The 22,290-nt window shown below is 43.1% G+C and overlaps 1 protein-coding gene and 1 long non-coding RNA gene across 8 annotated transcripts in view; one reads left to right on the top strand and one right to left on the bottom strand.

Annotated features, from left to right (window-relative positions):
* Positions 1-22,290, top strand: part of STARD13 (StAR related lipid transfer domain containing 13) — a 295,636-nt gene that overhangs the window by 259,627 nt on the left and 13,719 nt on the right. For all 6 annotated transcript variants that reach the window (XM_005482468.3, XM_026790616.2, XM_005482469.4 and 3 more), the window contains 4 exons: positions 5,055-5,118; positions 13,348-14,726; positions 16,186-16,359; positions 18,378-18,537. In XM_005482468.3, the coding sequence (XP_005482525.2) occupies positions 5,055-5,118; positions 13,348-14,726; positions 16,186-16,359; positions 18,378-18,537 (1,777 nt within the window). The remainder of the gene's footprint in view (positions 1-5,054; positions 5,119-13,347; positions 14,727-16,185; positions 16,360-18,377; positions 18,538-22,290) is intronic.
* LOC113458656 (uncharacterized) overlaps positions 1-22,290 on the bottom strand; it is a 40,778-nt gene that overhangs the window by 14,859 nt on the left and 3,629 nt on the right. For both annotated transcript variants that reach the window (XR_012579014.1, XR_012579015.1), the window contains exon 3: positions 21,551-21,703. This is a non-coding gene — a long non-coding RNA (uncharacterized LOC113458656). The remainder of the gene's footprint in view (positions 1-21,550; positions 21,704-22,290) is intronic.

The following is a 22,290-nucleotide window of genomic DNA, read 5'->3' as shown; positions in this document are numbered from 1 at the left end:
AAAAAAAAACTTTACATTAGCCTAAAGCAAGGCACAATGATGAGACCTATAGAAAAAAAGCATAGACACAGATATTTCCACACTTTAAAGATAAATGGGTTTATTACTCTCTAACTACTTCTTCTGTAATTATTTTATTCAGAAGACAACACTTGTTTATTTGACTTTTTGTTGGGAGCTTTTAAACAGCTTAGATCTTAAGAAAGAATAGCTCCTCATAATATTAGAAATACAAGTATTATGTACAGGTAATGTTTTTGGATTGCAGACATTTAACTGGATGTAACTCAGCAGCTTCAAACCCTTTGCTGAAAGCGAGCTGTAAAAAGCCATTGTACCAAATGCCAAGATTCATCAGAAACAGTCAATAGTGTCCACTGCTGCCCCCAGTTCCAGCTTTGTTACTCTGTGAGCTATCAAACCAACATCTTCCAAGTTTTCCAGTGCATTGGAATTCCTCACAGCTCAGCTGACCACTGTGGGCAGTTCTCTGCCCTTCCTTTGCTCTGTGATGTTACTGCAAGGTGCACACCAGTGTACCACATGAGAGCTGCAGGCTGTGGTGCACTTTGAGGAAAGAGAAAGTTGAAAAAGGCTGGTTATTATCTCTGTGTGCAGATTCCCAGGTTGGCAGTCAAACTTCCATTCTTCTAACATTCAAAGCTGCCCTTAAAGCTATGCGTGACCAAGCCATCACACTGACTAATAGTGCATTCAGCACATAGTGCTGAACAAAATGGGCTTCTCATTGCTTTTTGGAAGATAATTTTAAAGCTGAAATGCCAGCATGGATAATCAGTTAGAGCAGTTTTAGCTCTGAATAGTAATAGCATAAACAGTGAATTTCTCTGCTCTTGTGAGTTGAAATCAGACTCTCCATCTCATTTTATAATCAGTTTTCTTATGGCATTGAAGTATACCAGACAACGTGAGGCATAAATGAGGAAGAACCTATTTTAAGACAGCTGGTAGTATTTTTGTCAGAAAGTCTAAGACTCCCTGTTGTAAAAGATTTCAGTGACCTTTTTGAGATATTCTAACATTCCTGCTGTTTACAATATAATTTGAAAATCTGGCAGAGTAAACACCAAATTTGAGGCCTTTGGGTTAGAGGCGTATCTATCAAGAGATTCCTCTCAGATTTTATTGAGTAATGAACAATAGAGAATTGCCAGGCAATCTGCAGGCAAACGCTGTCATCCTGCCAAAACAATAATTGAGCATGAAAATTTTATAGCTGTGTCACGTCCAAAATAGCAGCAACCAACTCTGCTCTGGGAACTCTTGTGGCTGCTATGATAAGAGGGTGAGAAGGAGAAGCCAAGCCATGTTGTGCTTTTTGTATTCACGTAAATACAGTGACTAAGAACATGAAGAACAAGTACATCAGAGTCTGATACATAGTTCCCCAAATCAAGCTCTTAAAATTTGAGTTGTGCCAAGCAGTCTTTTTTCCCTTAGCATTTTTTTTTCCATAGCTGTTGGCTCTTAGATTATAAACAAAGTGAAGGTTGCTGTATGGGATGGGACATCCTCCCACCAGAATTCTGAAATGATGGATGTGCAGTCAGTACCATCTGCTGGGTTATCTTGCTCTACGTCCTGGGGGAGGATAAGCCTGACTCTCCCCATGCAGGACAGAAAGCCCTGCTCTGGAGGCAGCAGGATTGCTCTCCTTGACTTCCAGGAGAGATTGCTCATCTCATGTGAGCCTGGAGCCTACAAGGTGACTCTCTCAGTGGCAGCCATGATAAAAAGTGATAATCTCTTTTTGCACAAAACTGGTAGAGCAGGGCCATGCCAGTGCCAGCCTTGCACACCAGCCCTAATGGTGCTGGGAGGACTCTTATTCAGTGTTAAAACCTCAGCAAAGCCCAGCATTAAGCGCTTGATGTCCTCTTCCCAAAGCTGACAGCACCAGAAGAAGCCAGGCACGGACATGTGTACTCAGCACCTAAACTTGGCTAGGAATAACAATAAAACAGATAAATACTGTTGTGGTTCCCTCAGAGAGGCATTTACAGAACAACAAAATCCATAAGAGAGGGCATTTGTGGATCTGCTGATGCAGGAGACACTGTACTGTCCATGCTTGTCCTCCCCATGATGCCTCTCCTGTGGCCCTGGCTGCATTCCAAAGCACCTGCTTGAAAGCAGCTGCAGAACAGGTCCAGAGATCCACCTGGAACTCAAACTCACTTCAGAGCTGTCTCCCTGTCACTTGGATTGCTCCCTCTTACTTGGATTTCTCCTAAAGCAGGACAACAGGTCCCCTGCAAGGTTTTCCAGCTGGCTGAGCCTGCATAGCTACAAGCTTGTATTTATTTGTAAACGCTGCTCAGTGCTGTAAAGAATGCAAAAGCTGGAGATTTCCTGCTTCTGAAAAACTTCTATCATAAGAGTTAACAATTACAGCACTGGGGTTGGGATTCAGAGCCCTAAGGACTTGTGTCTGTGGCTGTCTTAAATCTCCTCAGAGAGCCCAGACTTCTCCATGTGTTGGCTGGACAGAGGTACCTGCAGCAGCTGAAGGCCAGGCTTGATACTCCAGGGGTTCTAAAATTGCACCAGAAACGTCTGTTTGGGCACCTGAATATCACTGCTGGCTTTTTAAGAATTATTTCAAAGTCTAAAGCCATCTTTGATGCTCTGGAGAAAATAAAATTAACATCACTGAAATGCTGTAATACATGTTTTCCAGTCTTTCCCTGAACAATGCAGAAATTTACAGATATTTTCAAATGCATCCTAGATTATTTGGGTTTTATACAGCCATCTCTCTTGTGTTTATTTAATGTGTTTTTCCCTGCCTTTCCTCAATTCCAGACTTTGTGTTTTGTTAACATTACAAACAGCATTCTTTTCCCATGTTTTTTAAGCAGTGGTATAAAAGTGCAGTGCTCCTCTCACTTCAGCTGGAACACTGGTGACAGCCTTTGTAGCCAGAAACTTCTGGGGTTTTTTTATTTTTGAATAACTTGCTGAGAAGTTGACTGTCAGTCATCTGACAACTTTAAACTGATGAAAAAAAAAAACTTTCTGCCACCACTGGCACATCAACAAGGCGAAAGAAGCTGAAAAAGACTGATTTTGATTTGAGCTGTTAGTACCAGACAGACTCACAAATATGATCATTAGTTCTGTAATTTCCCTGGCAAATCTTTCCACAGCCCTGGAAGAGCCGCAGAAAACATAACAATGTTTTGCAGAGGGGTGAATTTAAAACCTGGGGTTGAAGTCCCTGGCGCCCAGTAAAAAGTAGTTTTGGTTTTGGTGGAGCTAGTGTGGAAATGGAGCTAGACTTTTCCCTTCAGCACAGGCCAGCTGACAAAGAGGTGCAGGAACTCCAATATTAGCCTATATTCAGCACTAAGAGGAAGCTGTCCCCAAGATAGAAAGCTGGGCTGGAGTCCTTTGAAAATGTGCCTCTGCGTACTTGAAATTGATATCGATACACACATTTAAACATTTTGTGCTCAAATGAAGCACTGAACATTATTCAGCCCCAGGGCCCCAAGAAAATGCTACTTTGGGTTGAGAAATTCTGTGTTTGGGCAAAAGAGGAGTTTTGCAATAATAGATGTAATCCCAGAAGAAGATTTGTGGGCAGAAGGCTGCAGATATAGCTACACAGCCACAAACCCTGGAATTTATTTCAACATTGCTATCATGCATGCAGGGTGTGCTTGTGCATACATTAAACCCAAATTAATACCACGAGCACAGGACTTTTCTGATGCGGCATAACAGATTTATTGGCTTCAGTTAGGGAGGAATATTTGATCTACAAATGAGCAGGTGATATTTTTTTTTAAAGGAATATCCACATTTGGTGGGTCAGTTCTTTGTTAGTGGTAGCAATCTGAAAGGTATTCTAATATTAGAAGTTCTGCAGAGGAATATGTTAATGCCATAATCTTCTTATGTTATGTGAGAGATTATATCATTGATCTGATAGTTTTTTCATGTGTTCTTGTAACTTATCACATGCATTTCAAATGTTAAGTTCTGGAAATTAGAGGCCTCTCACTGCAACCCAAAAGCAACAGAGACAGATCTTGCTATAAAGACACAGGAGATGCAAGCAGCCAACAGAGGAGTGCTGTGGGCATGCGGCTCTCTCACTCTGCCTCCCTTTATTTTGAAATTCAGTCCTAGATATGGAAAATGTTCAAAGTTGAACATATTTAACTTTCAGCCTCTGCTTTTAGATTTGGATGGTTTCATAAATCAGGATCTTTGAGTATAAATAAAACCAAATCAATTATCATTACCACAGGAGGTTCTCTATTGAAAGAGCATGTTTACTTGTCCTCTGGCTGTCCTTGCACAAAGACATACACACACACACACACATACACACACAGAGATTGTCATTTCAACTCACTGTCATCACAGGGTAGCCTTGGATTTAAGGAGCAGAAGCCTTACAGAGACTCTGGTAACATCAGTATGAACATGGTCAAAAATAGCTAAAAATATTTATTTTAAAATGTTTGATTTTTTTACATGTTGGGTGTGTTAACCTGTGTGTAAGATCCACAGATAGGAGAAAAGAAACTTTTGGCTTTGGAGAAACTTTTAAGTAGCAGCTAGAAGTTCTTTATGTCAACTTTTTTAAAGTACCAACTACCAGAAGTGAGGAACTGCAGCTGATTTTTTGTTGGGTCTTTCACTAGTGCTTTGAAATTCCCATTTTAGACCAATTACGTTACAGTCATTTTTGATGCCTTAGCACAAGGCAACTCGCCTCCTTCTCTTGTCATTGCCCCAGCTATCACAGGTGTTTGTTTAGAGTTGTTTCCTGTGCTAAGTATGGAAATGTCTATGAATTTAAAAAGCAATCTATCAAACCTGGCTGTCAAGTAAAGTGAAACTAAGGGTCCCCTTTCATGTAGTGGTCATGTAGCTGGAATAGATGACCACTATCCTTTCTGAAGCTGTTACATGTGGTGGCACCCTACAGTAAGATAAGAGAGCACATTTTGAACTTGCAAAAAATCATGCCCTTTAGTCAGAGGCTGCTAATCTTTTGAATTTGCTTTGCCCTGTAGACGACTGAACACACTGAACAAGTGCGCCTCAATGAAACTCGATGTGAACTTCCAAAGAAAAAAGGTAAGGGAACTTCATCAAATATACCCTGGCTTTTGTGATAAAACCACCCCAATCTGGCCTTTAATCTAGTACAATGCTCTTAAAAGTAAGTTAAGTTTATTTTACTTTGAACATGCACGTCAGCATTATCTGGAGGCATAATAACGTGAATTGCTGAATCTTGAAATCATGAATAGAACAGAAAATGTGAGTAAATACTACGTGTGTTAGAAGGGCTCACACAGTACTTAAAGTTTACATGTGTGCAATTAAAGTTAGTGGGTGAAAAGACAGTAAAGCTTCATTACACTGGCTTGTTTGTCAATGCCATATGAGTACACAGTGGAAAATCCTGCTCAGAAAAAATGGAAGCTGCTCAGATGAAAACAACAGCTTTTCTTTGTTTCTTGTACTGACTTCTTCCCAGTTAAGAATATGAAAATAAACTCTGTCATCCTTACAAGCTCCTGTGTAACATGGGAATTATCTGAGCATAAAGGGTTTCAGTGAGGGCTGCAGAAACAGCCTGTTGATTTTGAGTTTTGTAACATGCCCAGCATTAACTGTTGAACTGTCGGATCTCAAGATCTCAGTCCTGAGTTGCTGAGCCTCCGAGACCCCTTGGGGGTCTCGGGAGTCCTGGAATGTTGCCAGAAGTGTCTGGTAGCTGGACTTTTACCCTGCACAGGAGACGACAAAGATGAGGGCTTCACCAGGTGAAGGGTGAAGAGATTAGTTAATTAGAGGGTGAGACACAAGGTTTAGGATTTATGTACAGGGGGGTTTAGAGGAGTAAGATGGAGGAATTGGGGTGTGTCCTGTCCTCCTTCTTCTTCCTTCTCTCCTCCATCTTCTTTGGTGATGGTGGCACCTTTCTATTGGTTATTACTAAGAGTACACCGAGTTATAAGAATAGATGGTATTGGGGAAAAATGATAAATATTGTATACGTAACTAGGGGTATAAAGATACGTGGCGGTCCGTGGGACGACACAGTGTGCCCATGGCTGACTGCTGTGCGGATCTCTGTTGAGCTGAAAGAACATCTTTTAGATAAACAATTAATAAACATAAAACCAGAAAGAAGAACTGAAGCCTCTTCTCGTCCTTTGATACGCGGGCTGCGTCAAGGCCACCTCCGGGCCACCTCCGGGCCACCTCCGGGCCTCCCAGGCCCCTCAAACAGCCGAGATAAACCGGACACTTGGCGTTCCCTGGGCGGACCAGAACCACCACAAAACCTTTCGGGGAGATAAACCGACATTTGGCGTTCCCTGGGCGGACAGAGACCACCACAAAACCTTTCGGGGGAAGATAAACCGGGCATTTGGCTTCCACTGGGTGAGCTCTGACCACCACAACCTTTCGGGGGGACCACCACCACCTTCAAAGCCCTGAAGAAAAAGAGAGAGAAGAAGAAAAAAAGCCAGCAGAGACTGCAAAAAAACAGCAGTCACTGAGAATTCCATCTCTCAGTTTCTGCCGAAGAGAATTCGTAGCAGAACAGCCCGGACTGGAACCAGAAGGCGCCCTGGGTCCACCTCTCGTGATCTGCTGGACAGATCGAGACGTCCAGACTGCTCTGAACGACAGATTCGGTAAGAAAGCCTGAAAAAATAAGAACATGGGAGGCACACCTTCCCAGGAACAACGGGAAATTTTGTCCACCTTATAAGGTGTGACACAAACATACAAAAATTAATTAGCTCTGGCCTTAAAAGGCCGAGAGGAAAACCCCCGAGACGCACCAGACGTCCGGGGGGGGGCCCTCGGAAGAGGGGGGAGCAGGACTCCGGAAAAAATTAGCTCTGGCCTTAAAAGGCCAGGAAGAAATAACCCCGAGACGCACCAGACGTCCGGGGGGGGGACTCTCTGAAAGAGAGAGGGGAGCAAGGCTCCAGGAAAAAATTATTAGCTCTGGCCTTAAAAGGCCGAGTGGAAAAATGCTCTTGGAGAAAAAAGAGCAAGAAATATTATTAAAACACCCGGTCCCAAAACCCAGAAACCTCGGGAAACTCCCAAAAAGCGTCCAAAAAGTCCAGAGAGCATGGAGGACTCAGGAGCAGAGGGAGAACGGGGGGGGAGAGGGGACCGGGGGGAGGCGCTTTCTCGCGGCGGCGGAGCAGGCGGGGAGCGCGGCTGAAGGAAAAACAAGAGACGCGTGTTCAGATATGGCTTTGCTAAGCTCAGGGCCGGGGGGTGCAGCGGCCCCGGGGGCCGGCAAGGTAGCAGAAACGCGCGCGGCGGGCAAAACTCGCAAGAACCCGGGAGGGCAGAATCACAAACCAACGCCAGGGCGTCTGACCCATGCAGCGAAATTAGGGAAATTGCGCAATCCCAGAAAAGCTGCGGCGAGACGCAAGAGGCGCGCGGTTGTGACGCAAAAAAAAAAAAAAAAAAACCCGGTGCGAGTCGCGGCGGGCGCGGGTGCTGGCGGGGACGGCCGCACACACCGACATAGGGACACACACACACACAGCGTCGGAGGAGGAGGAGACAGTCAGGGGCAGACCGAGGGGGAAAAATCAGAGGCGGAATAAAAAGGGAGAGAAAAAAATTACCTCGGGAGAGACACAGAGCAGCTCGGAAAGCACGCATGCGCCGAGCGCGGGCGGGGGCGGGCCAGACCCCCGGTGACGTCTCAGGCGAGGAGGGGCCCTCTCCAGACTTGGTGCCTTTGGTAAAAACCCTCGGGGTCCTAAGCCTCTCCCCTCCTGGGGAGGCTTGTGTGTTTTCTAACCCTATTGTCAGTTGAATCAAAAAACTAGGTAACCCCGGTCTCAAGAAAGCCTGCAAACAGCAACAATCGGCTGAATGAGAGGCAGCTGTGTTCATGGCTCCCAGCCACGGAGGCCGGTGACAGCGCCACTCGTGGGGGAATGACCGAAGTGCACGACATGCATTTTCCTCAACAAGATATAAGAAGAAACGAATACTCAGACAAAAGTCGAGACTCAGACTGCAAAGGACAACTCAGAAGAGAAACAAGAGGAACGGAAAGACTCTGGGGGGTTTTTTTCTCTTTGGGGTCTTGAATATTTCTGTATAAGAACGAAAGACTCTGGGGAGTTTTCTCCTTGGGATCTTGAATTGCAATAGGCAATGGGATAAATTTACCTATTACAGGGGAAACTGACAAAGGATCATATATTGATCAGCTGGTAGATTTTTCTTTGACATTTCTCCCATTTGGAGAGGAATTTTAAGGGCAGATTTCTTTGACATTTCTCCCATTTGGAGAAGAATTTTAAGGGTAGGATTTTATGTTTTAATAGTTTAGGATTTTATATTGTAATAGCTTTCCTAGTCCTCATCCATGTCGTCCCAGATGCCATGAATCGGATTGTAAAAGAGGTTTTCTTGGGGCAAACAGAAGGGGGAGATGTCGGATCTCAAGATCTCAGTCCTGAGTTGCTGAGCCTCCGAGACCCCTTGGGGGTCTCGGGAGTCCTGGAATGTTGCCAGAAGTGTCTGGTAGCTGGACTTTTACCCTGCACAGGAGACGACAAAGATGAGGGCTTCACCAGGTGAAGGGTGAAGAGATTAGTTAATTAGAGGGTGAGACACAAGGTTTAGGATTTATGTACAGGGGGGTTTAGAGGAGTAAGATGGAGGAATTGGGGTGTGTCCTGTCCTCCTTCTTCTTCCTTCTCTCCTCCATCTTCTTTGGTGATGGTGGCACCTTTCTATTGGTTATTACTAAGAGTACACCGAGTTATAAGAATAGATGGTATTGGGGAAAAATGATAAATATTGTATACGTAACTAGGGGTATAAAGATACGTGGCGGTCCGTGGGACGACACAGTGTGCCCATGGCTGACTGCTGTGCGGATCTCTGTTGAGCTGAAAGAACATCTTTTAGATAAACAATTAATAAACATAAAACCAGAAAGAAGAACTGAAGCCTCTTCTCGTCCTTTGATACGCGGGCTGCGTCAAGGCCACCTCCGGGCCACCTCCGGGCCACCTCCGGGCCTCCCAGGCCCCTCAAACAGCCGAGATAAACCGGACACTTGGCGTTCCCTGGGCGGACCAGAACCACCACAAAACCTTTCGGGGAGATAAACCGACATTGAACGTTTGGTTTTCTGGTCACAAATTCCCCAAAGTCCTTGAGTGTTGTTCAATGCTAGTTGTCAACTCTGAAAAATCTTGGTTCCTGTTTTTCCTTCCTAGAGTGTTTTTCTAGTGCTCTTTAAAAACTGACTCCAAGAGCTGAATTTTTGATGTCTTTGCAAATTCAGTCTCATCATATTCTATTCAGTGTTTGAGGGAACATGAACAGACGATGGTTTTAATGTCCAGATATCCCACTTCGGCACATATCTGCTTATTCCTTTGTGTACTAGCCTCTTAAGCTTCTATTTTGTCCATTCCCTAGAGCTGCAGGGACTTCACTGTGTATGGTTTTGGGGGTTTTTTGTCTTGGGTTTTATGTTGTGTTAAAAAGGGAGGATTTTTTTTTTGTTATGTTTGTTTTTCATTAATTTTTTGCTGCCACTCCTCCTTGTTCTGAATGGACTGAAGTCCTCAGCTGCTCTCCTCGCAGATGACCACTAATTTGTGGTGGAAGAGACATGGCTCTACTTGGTACTCTTTCAAGGGTACAGAAACTAGTTGAGTCCATACCTGCACAAGGCCACAGAGAAGCTGAGCACAGAAAAATGTAGACAAAGAGGAGTTGGAGGAGATTTTAGTCCACACATACAGAGCAACTGAAAGTAGAAGAGAATGTGGGTGAGAGGAGGGAGAGCCTGCTGACAGGAGGAAATGTAAATGCAAGCGTAAAAGTCAGAATCTGGGTCTGAAATTGATCACCAAACTAAATAAATCTTTGGCTGTAGACAATGAAATGCAAAGTTCAGCCAGCTTTGGAGCTTCAGCATAACAGGTATGCACAGGACTAGCAGAGCGGCTTGAGTGATTCACCAAAATATGGCCAAGCAAGCTGCCAGGCAAGGTTCCTGTGAAAGACAGCTCAGCAGGAGCGTTCCCTACTGCCCTCTCCCACCCAGACCATTCCCACTGTGGGCTGCTGTCTTCCCTTGGCTTCATCAAGATGCAAACAGAAATGCTCATGTATGTGTTGCAAATATGTCTGTAAGCGATTTGGACAGACAGAGATTAGCCTTTGGATTAACTGCCTTCTGCAGCTGTCGATTTATGAGAATTCCTGCCCCCAGCTGGAAAAATGTGGCAGAATTCCACCGCGAATAAATCCACTACTTGCCTTTTGTTAGCATGCCTCTGTATTTCAGGCAAGTACAGCCTCAGTCAAAAAGCTGCACTATTTTAAATCAGCTGTGACAAATCTGTGAATCAAAACCCCTTTCTCTTTGGCAAATGTTACCAATCACTCCTCAAGAAACTTGTCCCTTCTCATCTTCCCAAACATAATGGTATTAACTGGACTTTTGAATATGCTCCAAAGCAGTGCACTTGATTTCACCCCAGGTCAGTAGAATATACAGTCACTGCTCCAAAATGTCTGCTCTGCCTGTGTCAGATGAATCATTGCTTTCAGACCTTCTCTTGATCTGCTGTACCCCTAGCTGGTGACACGTGGGTGGGCTAAGTGCTCTCAACATTTTTTTTTGGAAAGTTTCGTTTGTCAGGACACTCAGATATCTGACAAGAACAGTGGGTCATTCAGGATGTTTGTGGCTTCCAGAATTTCTATTGATTTCATCAAAAGAAAAGCACAGTATGTCATAGGACTCACAGTGCAGCTGAATTCGTAGTGAGTCACCATGGCAGTATCTCAGCATCCAGATATTTCATTTCATATTTGCCTGATTTTGCTTCTGATGAAACACAAGCATGTTTCTTTATCAATTAAAAAGAACCCAAAACTAAGCCTTTATTTAACTGAGCTGCAAATTTTGACACTGAAAAGCCTCTAACTATTTTCTAAGTGATTCTTGGGCAGAATGTAATCCTGTCTTTTCTGTGGTTGGAGGAAAAACTTGTTTACTACCAGTATCCATTTCTGTTCATCTCTGCTTTGTAAAAAAAAAATCCTCAAACAAAACAAAAAAAAGCCCCACAAAATAAAAACTCCACAAATTTTTGATTTAAAGTATATTTACCACTGAATTTATTTTTATTTCTGTCTTCTGCTCTATGCTCTCTTCTTGGTGTTTTTTGCAATGTCTCTAACACTTTGGCTACTTTAATCGATTCCAGCTTGTAGAAAACACAGGCTAAATCCTGTCAGCTCATACAGTAATGTCAGTGCAGCTACAGGGATTTGTGTCAGCCAAGAATCTTCTTTAAGGTCCCTTTGGCATATTGCAATGTAGAACAAATTTTAAAAATGTGTTTATCCTGCTGGCTGGTGCCACCAACGCTTCAGCAGTGGTATGCTTTGTAGATATAATTACCACTGCTAAATATTTAAAAGTACGTACCCTTGTGGTTTTTAAAATATCCACTTTGTGGCACTACTAAGACCACAATAAATGGATTTTTTAAGTTCCTGAGGCTATGCAGTCCTTTGGTCCATATATGCATACAGCAAGCTGCAGAGTTAAAACAAAGGTAGAACTGTCTGATGTGCAATTTCTTTCCTGCAGACAAAATGGCCAAAGCAGTATTAGCCTTTTCTAGCCCCTTCCCTCATATTTCACTAGGTGCTCAATTTTTAACAAGCCACAAAATGAGGATCTCCATTCATTCCTGTAAGCTCACAGAAACACTGCACACCTCAATGTTAACAAAAGAAACAGGAATGCCTAAACCCAAAATTTCACAGCTATATTTTATTTTATGGTTTGGACACAATCTAAAACATCTGGCTGACTTGGAGTGATAAACTGGCAAAAGTTTATGGCTTCAGTGAGACCTGGCACGCTACTGATCCCAATCTCTAGCTTTTGAGGTTTCATGTTATTTAAGGTTTTGGGTGCTCTTGTAAAATTTGGTCTACATTTTTCAATTAGACAGGTCAGCAAAGATCTAGTCAAAGATTGGAGATAACTTTACCATCAAAACTTCATATAAAAATACTTCTAATAATAGACTTTTAAAATGAGAATTTTTCCAGTCCCAAAATAGTCTTTCTGGTTTAGCACCTCATTTTAGTCTGACAGCCTGTCATATTTTACTGCCTTCATACTGCTTCCAAGAATGTGAAGAGCTGTTTGAATGTCATGTAGGTGAAGTTAGTTTGTTCTGCTTTAAAACAAATGCACAAGAATAATGCAGTATAAGTCCAGTTCAAAGTCAGGAAAAGGGTACTCATTAGCAACCATGGGCTTCATGCTGAAGATGTATCTTTTTTGTTGGAGTAAACGGATGAGAAGAATGTCATAGGGTGAGGTTTTTAACTAAATTTTTTTTCAAGGCACACGTTTTCTGCATTGCAGAGTAGGTCCTGGAGCTACCTAAACATAATGAGACCAGAAAGGGTGTGGGGTGCTGCTGCCTTGGAAGAGGTTGAAGGAAGCCAGAGACAGTGGGGCAGGCTGCAGGCCATCAAGTTTGGGGTGCCTCTACTGATGACAGCAGTGAAGACAGTGGTTGCCCATTGTAGGAAAGCTCACCTCAGCTGCAGATGCTGCCCCATCCCAGCCTGAGCCTGGCTGCTCCTCCTGCCCACACCCCCATGGCTGCCTTCTCTGCTTTCCTTTGCCTGCACTCAGACACACCCTAAGCAATACTGCCAAATATTTTTTATTGCTTTTTAAGCATCATTATTATTTATCTGTTGTTATAGTCCTGAAACATAAATCTTGTTAGATGCATCTGGCCCATGAAGTTTATAGATGTGTATTTAGTTCTCACTGCAAACCTACGTGCAGCACCAGATATTTGCTGTCTTGGATTTTTAAATAGCTCACATTGCTGTAGTACCCAGCCACTTCCATGTCTTTACCATGTGTATCTTAACACCATCCCTGCAAATTAGGATTCTTTTACTTTGGCCTTTCAAAAGGTTTTTTTTCTAAACAGTCACTGTGAGCATCAGCCCTACACAACTCAGTGCACAGGCAGTCCATGGAAGCCAAGAGGTATCAGTGGGACTCCTAACACGGAGCAGGCTTTTATTTCTTTCTTGTTAAGATATTTGCAGTCTTTACAATTGAATGAAAGAGGGTGTTATGAAAGGACTGATGACCAGCCTTCCATAAACTTGGCTCAGAGAGACTTTGTTGCCTGTTGCTCATCTAGAGCAGCCCGATCTCATTAATTCAAATATCAAGTTAAAGCACACAATTTTAACATGTGCCACTTGCTTTTTTTCCAGAGTGAAGATTCAGATGAAGAAGATCTCTGTGCTATCAGTAATAAATGGACTTTCCAAAGAAACAGCAAACGATGGTCTCGGGTGGACGACATTGACGCTCTGCTTCACCGGTCTGACAGACATGGCTCTTCTGGGGACATTAAAATGCAAAACACGACAAGCAGTGAGAGCGTCCTTACAGATCTGAGCGAGCCTGAGCTCTCATCGATTCACAGCGAGAGCAGTGGGGGCAGTGACAGCAGGAGCCAGTCTGGCACCACCAGCACTGCCAGGGAGGCCTGTGACTGCTCTGCCCACCACGATGTGGAGAGCACCGTGCTGCAGGACTCCGCTGCAATAAACACCGCCCCGTCCCCCAGGGACGGCCTGAAGAATGAAAATCCAACACGAGCCAGAGCAAAAACCTTTCTAAAACGCATGGAGACGCTGAAAGCAAAAGCTGTGCATGGAAAGCTAAAAGGCTCAGGAAGAACAGGTCCTTTAGAGATCAGTGGACCAGTTCTCCAGTTTGAGCCAAAATCCTTGAAAGACATGCACTGTGTGCAGATAGTCAATGGCGATCTCCAGAATTTGGGGCAAGATTCAGTCAAAAGAGGGCTTCCCTCTTCTGCCAAATCCAGCAGTGACAGCAGCCAGTCCGAAAACAGCAGCAGTGGGGTGAGCACACCGTGTCTGAAGGAACGCAAGTGCCATGAAGCAAACAAGAGAGGTGGGATGTACCTGGAGGACCTGGATGTTCTGGCAGGAGCAGCCTTACGGCAAGTGGTGGACCAAAACCGCAAAAATGAATTTCATTCCCAAGAGAACTTGGTTGTGCACATTCCCAAGGATCACAAACCGGGGACCTTCCCAAAGGCACTCTCCATCGAAAGCCTCTCACCTACAGACAACAGTAACAGTGTAAACTGGAGGACAGGCAGCATCTCTTTGGGAAAGCAGAACTGCTCTACTCCAAAGGAATCTGGCCTGATGGCTTGCTGTCCTAAAGAGAGCAGAATTAGTATTTATGACAATGTGCCAGGTTCCCACTTGTATGCTAGCACTGGGGATCTCCTGGACATAGAGAAGGATGTCCTTTTTCCTCAGTTAGATGATATTTTGCAACATGTCAATGGACTGCAGGAGGTGGTAGATGGCTGGTCAAAGAAGATGCTGCCAGGTCTGCCACTTGGTGACGTGTCAGTCAGGGAATCCCCATCATTGCCTTTCCAGTCGCCCACACAGATCACTCTTGATTTTGAAGGAAACTCTGTGTCTGATGGCCGGACCACCCCGAGCGACATGGACAGAGATGGAACATCCCTGAATGAATCTGAAGCCACTGGTGTTAGGGACAGGAGGGACTCTGGGGTGGGAGCATCGCTCACAAGGCCAAGCAAGTAAGTAGTGAAATTTTGTATACAAATCCATAGACTGTGAAATACAATGTAATGAAGCAGAGATTCTCAGCTTGGGAGTCAGAAGGCCCAGGGTACCATTACAGTGATGTTCATCCTGTATGGAGATGGGGACTTCCCAGGGAAAGGTGGGATTTTCAGGGAAAGGACATCTTGCTGTGGATATTTTTACATGGAATCAATGCAGAATTCGTTTAATAGAGCAAACTAAGGCATTTTTTTATCCCTTGATCCATTGATTACATATACCCTGTATATGTTGTAGGATGCATTTTTAATTTGGCTTCCAAGTTATGCACCCAGGTCTTTATGAATCTGTAGCTTTATGCACTTTTTAATGAACTGATCTGCTTTAAAAATGTGCCCCTTTGTGCCCAAAGAGAACCTCCCTACTCTGCCCCAGCCCCTTACATGGGTGGGATGAAATGATGGTGAATGACTGACTTCTTAATAATGTGAAAAGTGGAATTTTGTTGATAGTTTACAGACATATTTTAAGTCAGAGTGATGAGCTCCTGTTGAGCCAAGTACCAATGGTCCTGGGCAAAAGCTTTTATGGGTCTAAACTGTTGCATCTTGGGTGGCTTTGAAAGTGCCAAAGCAGGGAGAACATACCTAGTATTTTCTGATACTGGTATTTCTGATGATACTGGTATCTTCTGATCTGCTGTCAATTGTGTTACACACTCACAGAGGACTCTGCCCTGCCATGGTTTGCTGCTGCCTGTGCTTGCTCACCACCACCACAAAAGTGAAAGTGGACTGGAGGAAGCTATTGAGTAAATGAGCAGTGACAAAGTTTTCAGGATTTGAGTCAGAACTTATATTTAGTGAAATAAGAAAATAAGATTAGGGTTTTTTTCTGATGAATCCAGTATACAGAGAAAGTGCATTGGAGTAAAAAGATGTGAATGGTTCAATAGCTTGGTGGTTTTGGCTCCAGCTAAGGAGACACAGGGTTTAATCCTTTTTCAAAAAAGTCCTTCAGCATTTAATAACAGAACTGCTTGGAGAACCTCATCTCCAAATACCTCAGTGGTCAGGTCAGTCCCCTGGGAGATGAGGGACTAGGCATCAAACACCAGCTCTGAGTCAGGCAAAGAACATTTGTCTCTGAATCTCCCACATCCTGTTGGAAGTGTGTGGGCTAAAGACCATAGCAGGCAGCACTGCTTCCCCAAGTATATGGACAGGACCCACACCCACTTGAGATTCTAATGTTAAAACAACAAAACTTGGGCATTTATGAAATTAAAAGAGATTGACTAAATTGTTGTATTTATCTCCAAGGTAAATTTTCTTTCTTTCCACACCTCAAGCCATCACTTATGTGTTTGTTTATGTATGTTTTATTCATTGCCCAGCCCTATCTCACAGTGCACCATCTTTTCTGCCCAACCAAAGCAGTTCTCTGATTTTTCTGTTGTTTCTTTTGCAAAAGGCAGTTACGATGGCAGAGTTTCCAAATCTCTCATCGCCTGAGCCGCTCCATTGCATCGCTTCACATCAGCAACCAGTCAGCAGCCCAGCTGAATCTACTGCAAAAATTCTCTCTGCTTCGACTCACTGCCATCATGGAAAAGTACTCCATGTCAAACAAACATGGCTGGACCTGGTGAGTACCACTGCTAACTGGAAGAAGACCTTTTAGAAGAAAATAGCTTCTCCTAATTCTGTTACTCTGTTGGTAAATAAATGGAATTGACTTCAAGTGTGGGATTTGAAACTGTCCCTTTTAATCCATTGCTGCCTCGTGGCTCGTTGGCAGAGTGAGAAATAGATCCTGGAAATCTGGCTTCATTCCTGTGCTCTAACAGAGAGACAACCCTGGCCTTTTGAACAATGCTACAGTTCCAGAAAAATAAACAGGAATAGGAGAGAGTGACTATAAAGTAGGAAAAGTTTACAGTAAGTCCTACCAGTATTCATTTGGTAATTCGAAAAGAAACAGCTGCTGCTTCATGTGTTTGATATTGCTTTGTTTGTGCTTTAAAAGAAGGGTTAGAATAGTTATGGGGCTTTTCTCTAGAAATCAAAGATGCAGGCTTTGGCCTAGGCCTGGACCTGTATTAGAGGGAGCTGGCAGCCCTGGCAGCTGTGACAGCTACCTGGTCACTCAGGCAGTGGAGGGAAGCACACATGGATGTGAATGCACACTGTGTGGCTCCTTCTCTACAGAAACCTACACAAACCCTGGTGGGCCCCACAGATTGAGGTACACCAGAAATGAAAATGGGCATGGATAAGAGTTTGAAAGTATCTGAGAAATAATCAAAACGATGACAGAATCTTTCCCTAAGACACTGAGGCACCCAGATAGGCCAGATACACTGTGACTTGATATTTATATTGTGATTTTCATGCTGAAAGGACCTCCCCAAAATCTCACTAAATTCATCTGTGAGCTACATTAAGACAAGTTTTCCCTTAGAAATGGAAAACCAGGTATAATTGATACATGTGAGATTCACCTCACTGACATCAGTCATTAGGAAAAGTTAAAGAGTAATCTGTTATAAATCTAATCTGAGAAAGTCAGGTTGGCTATTTGTGGTCAGAGGAAAGAGACAGGTGACCCCAAAGCAGCCCATTATACCTCTGGGTGAGACACTCCAGAGGTGTCTCTCTCTAGAGTAGGTATAGAAGTAGCCCAGACAGCTGACTCTTTCTAAATCTCTGTAAAATAACTAAAATTCAGTAAAACTAATCCCCATTTCACTGCTCTCCTTTGGAGTACTCCCTGTGGCTAGCTGGCATCTGCACTGAAATGAATCTCACCTTACCCAACTTCAATTGAGCAGACTAGAATACAGCAAATTCTAGATGCTACTCTTACTACAAGATTTCCATCCTGAAAGATATTTCTTAAGTTTTTATAATCCGTCTCTAAGGATTTTTAAGAGAGGCACTGCAAATAGCTGTAGAGTTACGCACTGTACTTCTTCAGTAGGTAATTTAAAATGAGTTTTTACTTCTTCCCACACAGATGACACAACTCTTAGTCACATTCAGGTCATATTCATCCTTTTTTTTTTTTTTAATTCCATGGCAGTCATGACTCCCAAAAAGGGAATCCAGTCGGTTCTTGTTTTCATCTCAATTTTTTGAAGAAAGCAAGCTCATCAGCTTTCACTTAAGTTACTCAACTAGAATAAATCATATAACACAAGGGAGGAATTTGACACATAGGGATTTCCTACCATCATTTCTTATTGTAAAATTTTAGTCAATAGAAATACTAAATCATGTAACTGGTAGAAGATCAAAGATCCATGAGCATGTTAGAACCTCCTTTTCCCTCAGATACCCTCTCCACTCAGGTTTGCTCTGCCATTCTTGTGAGTCCCTAAAAGATGCTTTAAACCTTATTGGCTTCAGCTGGATGACACCTGCATAGTAAGAGGTTCTTGTTAAAGCTGATTTTTATGCTATACCTTAGAGGCCATCCACTTATAGACATTAAGAAATTAATCAATTATGCAGATTTTCAAGTGTCTGTGTATTGTGCATTAAACATTATTTCACCATCTTTATTTCAAAAGGCCCCGCTTACCAATTTCTGTCAGTAGTGTTATTCAGAAGGTGTGTAAATACCCTGATTTTTTCATGCAGCCTGTTCGTGTTAATTTCCAGGTCTGTGCCAAAGTTCATGAAGAGGATGAAAGTCCCTGACTACAAGGACAAGAACGTCTTTGGTGTGCCCCTGATAGTTCACGTCCAGAGAACGGGGCAGCCTCTTCCCCAGAGCATACAGCAAGCCCTGCGCTACCTACAGAGCAACTGTCTAGACCAGGTAGGAGCTTTACTCCATGCACTTGTTCTTTTTTTCTGAAAAGCCACTTTAGGCAAGCAACAGTCAGCATTTTTGTGCCAGGATTATTGGAAGATTATTATATCTCATGTTGGGCCTCAATCTCCTCTGGTGATTTGATAGTTGGTGCCAAAATTAAAAGTTTTCCATTGTGAGATTTGTATCCAGCAAATCTGTTGAAATTTTGTAGCTGTAGCAGTCCTGCTGATTTGTATACCACAGTCTACTTCAAAGAACATTTTGAGATCTTCATGTATATTGAACGAAACATGGAAAGGGATCAGGACTCCCCACTTCTATACAAATCTGTACTGCTTATGCTTGACTGTTGCCATTGAGGGTTAACTGCATTCACCATTTCACAAGATATGGTACAAAAGGTTTTATTTACTTAGCAAAGACAGAAAAGTCCAAGAATAGAGAGCAAACTCAGCAAAATATTCCAAGTATTCTGTTGACAGAGTCAGATATATCCAGATAGTTAGGTCAGCAGGGGTTCAATGCCAAAGCCATTATAGTACGTTGCCTTTTATAGTGTTCTTAGCTACAACAAGCCAGCTGGGAGACCCTCATGCTCAAAGTATTTCAGATTTTTTTTTATTCCCTTTAGCTACAGAGGGACATACTAATCATATTTTACTGTTCTTCCCCTAAGGATGAGGATGTATATTTTTATGAACATAGGACTGGGAAAAACCCCCTGGCTGTTTATGTTCAGTCCTCTACTTTTACTGACCTCATGTGATATGACCTCTTTCATAACTGCCTTTAGACATTTGTAAGTTCAAAAGGAGCAACCAGCGCTTTGCTCTGCAGACTTTGCTGCTTTCTGAGCACATGAAAAGGGTGGAATTAGTCTGTTTTGAATCTTCACATTTTCTAATCACCATTCTGTTTGCTGTTCAGGATTTCTGTTGGGTGACAGTCATCTTCCCCAAAACTGAAATTAAAAATTGAAGGTGTTCCAGTGAATCACAACCACTTCCCTTTGCAGCCAATGGGAAAGACAGAGGTCCTTCCTGTCAGTTCTCTCTGTAAAGGGACCTTGACATCTAACTCACAGTGTTAAAGTGAGCTGAGATGAGTTCTGCCAGCCATATGTAGTGCAGGAGCTGAGGGGTGGGATGAAGGCTTGTCAGAAATTTATTAAGAGGATGAAAGGGAAAGATACATGGAGACAAGTAGAAGTGATATATTCAGGAGCTAACATGCCTGGTTGCCACAGTGCTCATCTGGGTTTGTGTACTAAGCTGTGTAAAAGCTGTGGAAAGCCAGTGTAGAAGAAAAGTGATGCAGCAAGCCTGGAATTAGTGATGAGATTGGAGGAGGAGACGCCCAAATAAGAGGAACAGGAGATGTATGGATAGGGATGGGCTTGTCAGCTAAGAAGCAGAGACAGAGGAAGAAAGAGAAGAGAGAGGATTAAGTGGGGAGAATGTAAAAGGGAGTACAAAGGAGAGAGAAAACGCTCTTGAGAGACTTGAGGCAATTAAAAGGTGTTGGAAGCCTCAGACAACTGTCTGCTCCATTTGTGTTTACAGGCTGGGAAGCAGCAAAGCCCTGTGAATGTCAGTTCAGCAGTGGTTTCTTCTTAGAGTAAAATTGGGAAAATACTGATTAAAAAAAAGAAGGAGGAGAACTACAAATTGGTGTCCTTTAAAATATCTTTTCACCAAAAACCTTTCTAGGCAAAAACATTCCAGGCAGTTCAGCTCCTCTGCTTTACAGTTACTCCCTTTGTTCCCATTTAATTCAAAGTCTGCTAATGCCTGGACAGAGACCTGGGTAACCTCAGCATCTTGCTTCTGTGTCTCTCCTGTGCACTGCAGAAGGTGGGCTAGAGTTCAGAACAGGTGTCAGAGTTTCTACTGCACACTCTTGGCAAGGTTGTGGTTGCTCTAAACCATTGCAGGGTCTGGCTCCTGCCACTGAAATCCCTAAACTGGCATGAGGAGCCCCACAGGGGCTATGTAGGATATGTAATTCAGTTTCACTTTGTGAAAGAGAAACTGCTTTACCTTTTCCAACTGCAACTTTATTTTTGTCATGCATCATACAGCTGCTTATGGGGAAGATGATCCATGCAGCATGAAGATAGTGAAGAGATTGGGGCAGACTAACCTCTGGATTTTTAGTCCCTTTTTATTTACAGAACAAGTCTGTAATAATGCATAACAAAGCCTAAAACATCTTTCTCTATTGAGCGAAGACTCTTTTGATTAATTATTAATTTTTTCCATTAATAAAAAAAAAGGAAATTGGAGTTTGGATAAATGTCTTTAAACAGAGATCAAGAGCAGTAGAATGATATGCAGCTGGAGATTGCATGGGTGAGATTTGACATCTGACCTCTCAAATCAGACTTATCTAGAAGTTTTTAATGGTTGTTTATACCAGCAGGAACACTTTCCATCAAAAGGAGAGAACTGAGCCTGTGGTCTGACATTTATCTACTGCAAGCCAAAACCTTATTTTTTGGACAGAATTAGCTAGTCCATCTTTTGGGCAGAATTAGCTAGTCCATCTTCTTCATCTTCAGCACACATTTCTAAGAGGAAAAGGCATTTAAAAAGAAGAGAAAGGGAAAGGGAAAACCAGATGAAAAGAGGTGGATGTTCTTTCTTGTACGCTCTTGTCAGGAGGAAGATCAGAGCTTCACTTGGGATCATAAATACAGAACTCCAGTTCTCTACTTCCTGTACATAAATTTAGCTCTCAAGTGACACTAAATTCATCAGTAAGAAGACAGAGAAGAGCTGCCTCACAGCCAGTCTGGTGCAGCAGTTCCTCTCCATATAAGTAATTAGATAAATATAGCCCCTCATAGAGCTGTGATCTGTGTAATTAGTGTCATGAATGTGCAAGTTAACCGAGGTCCTAAATACCCTCTGGTGAGCATGGGAGGTGTTCTAGAGAGAGGAGGGTCCTCTGTGAACTCTGTGCTGCTTCGTGCTCAGAAGTAAGGGGAAGAAAACTGAAGGCATTATTCCCTTACCTTTACTGTTTGTTGATGGACTGTGCCATGCAGGAAGCTGCAAGAATCACCAGCGAGACAGCAACCACAGAGGAAAAATGGTCTAGAATTCCCAACTGGAAATGGGCCTTTCCCATAGGTCTCTCTCAATGTTTCACCTTTTTCCCTGCAAAACTGAAGGGAAAACAATGTTAACACTTCCCAAATGAAACACTGTAAACTCACTTGGGAATAAATAATGTGGTTCAGGCCCAGGAATTCACCCCGGGGGGAATTCCGCGGGTGGAGAAGGACGAGAAAGGGCAGCCCTGCCTTGAAGGCATCATTTGAAGAATTACCACTTCCTTTCAAAATAGAAAGCAAACAGGATAAAAATGTATCTTAGTGACACTGCACAAGTAATCCCTCCGTGGCCCCCACTCTCGAACTGGACTTTTCAGTGGGATTTGGGAGAACTCTTGGAAGCAGAGAGCATGAAAGGGAAAAAATACATTTAATCTTGACTTTAAAGTTCTACTAGGAAGTACTAATCTTTTGTCACAGCATTTATTACTTAGCTAAGCATAATATTTTCCTGTTAGTCTTCAAAATATATACCCAAATAAACATGAGGGGCCAGATTCTCAGCTGGAGTAAATCAACAGTCAGTCACCCAAGCCAAGCAAGCCAGGCTGATTTATATCAGCAGAGCATCTTGCTTAAACTTCTCGGGCAGTAGAGAAACCACAAGGCAGTCTGAACCCTCTCTCTAGAATGGGACA

Source organism: Zonotrichia albicollis, chromosome 2 (assembly GCF_047830755.1).
Source record: "Zonotrichia albicollis isolate bZonAlb1 chromosome 2, bZonAlb1.hap1, whole genome shotgun sequence".
NCBI classification, from domain to species: domain Eukaryota; kingdom Metazoa; phylum Chordata; class Aves; order Passeriformes; family Passerellidae; genus Zonotrichia; species Zonotrichia albicollis.
Note: the sequence above shows the minus strand (reverse complement) of the source record. Positions and strands in the feature narration are given on the sequence as shown.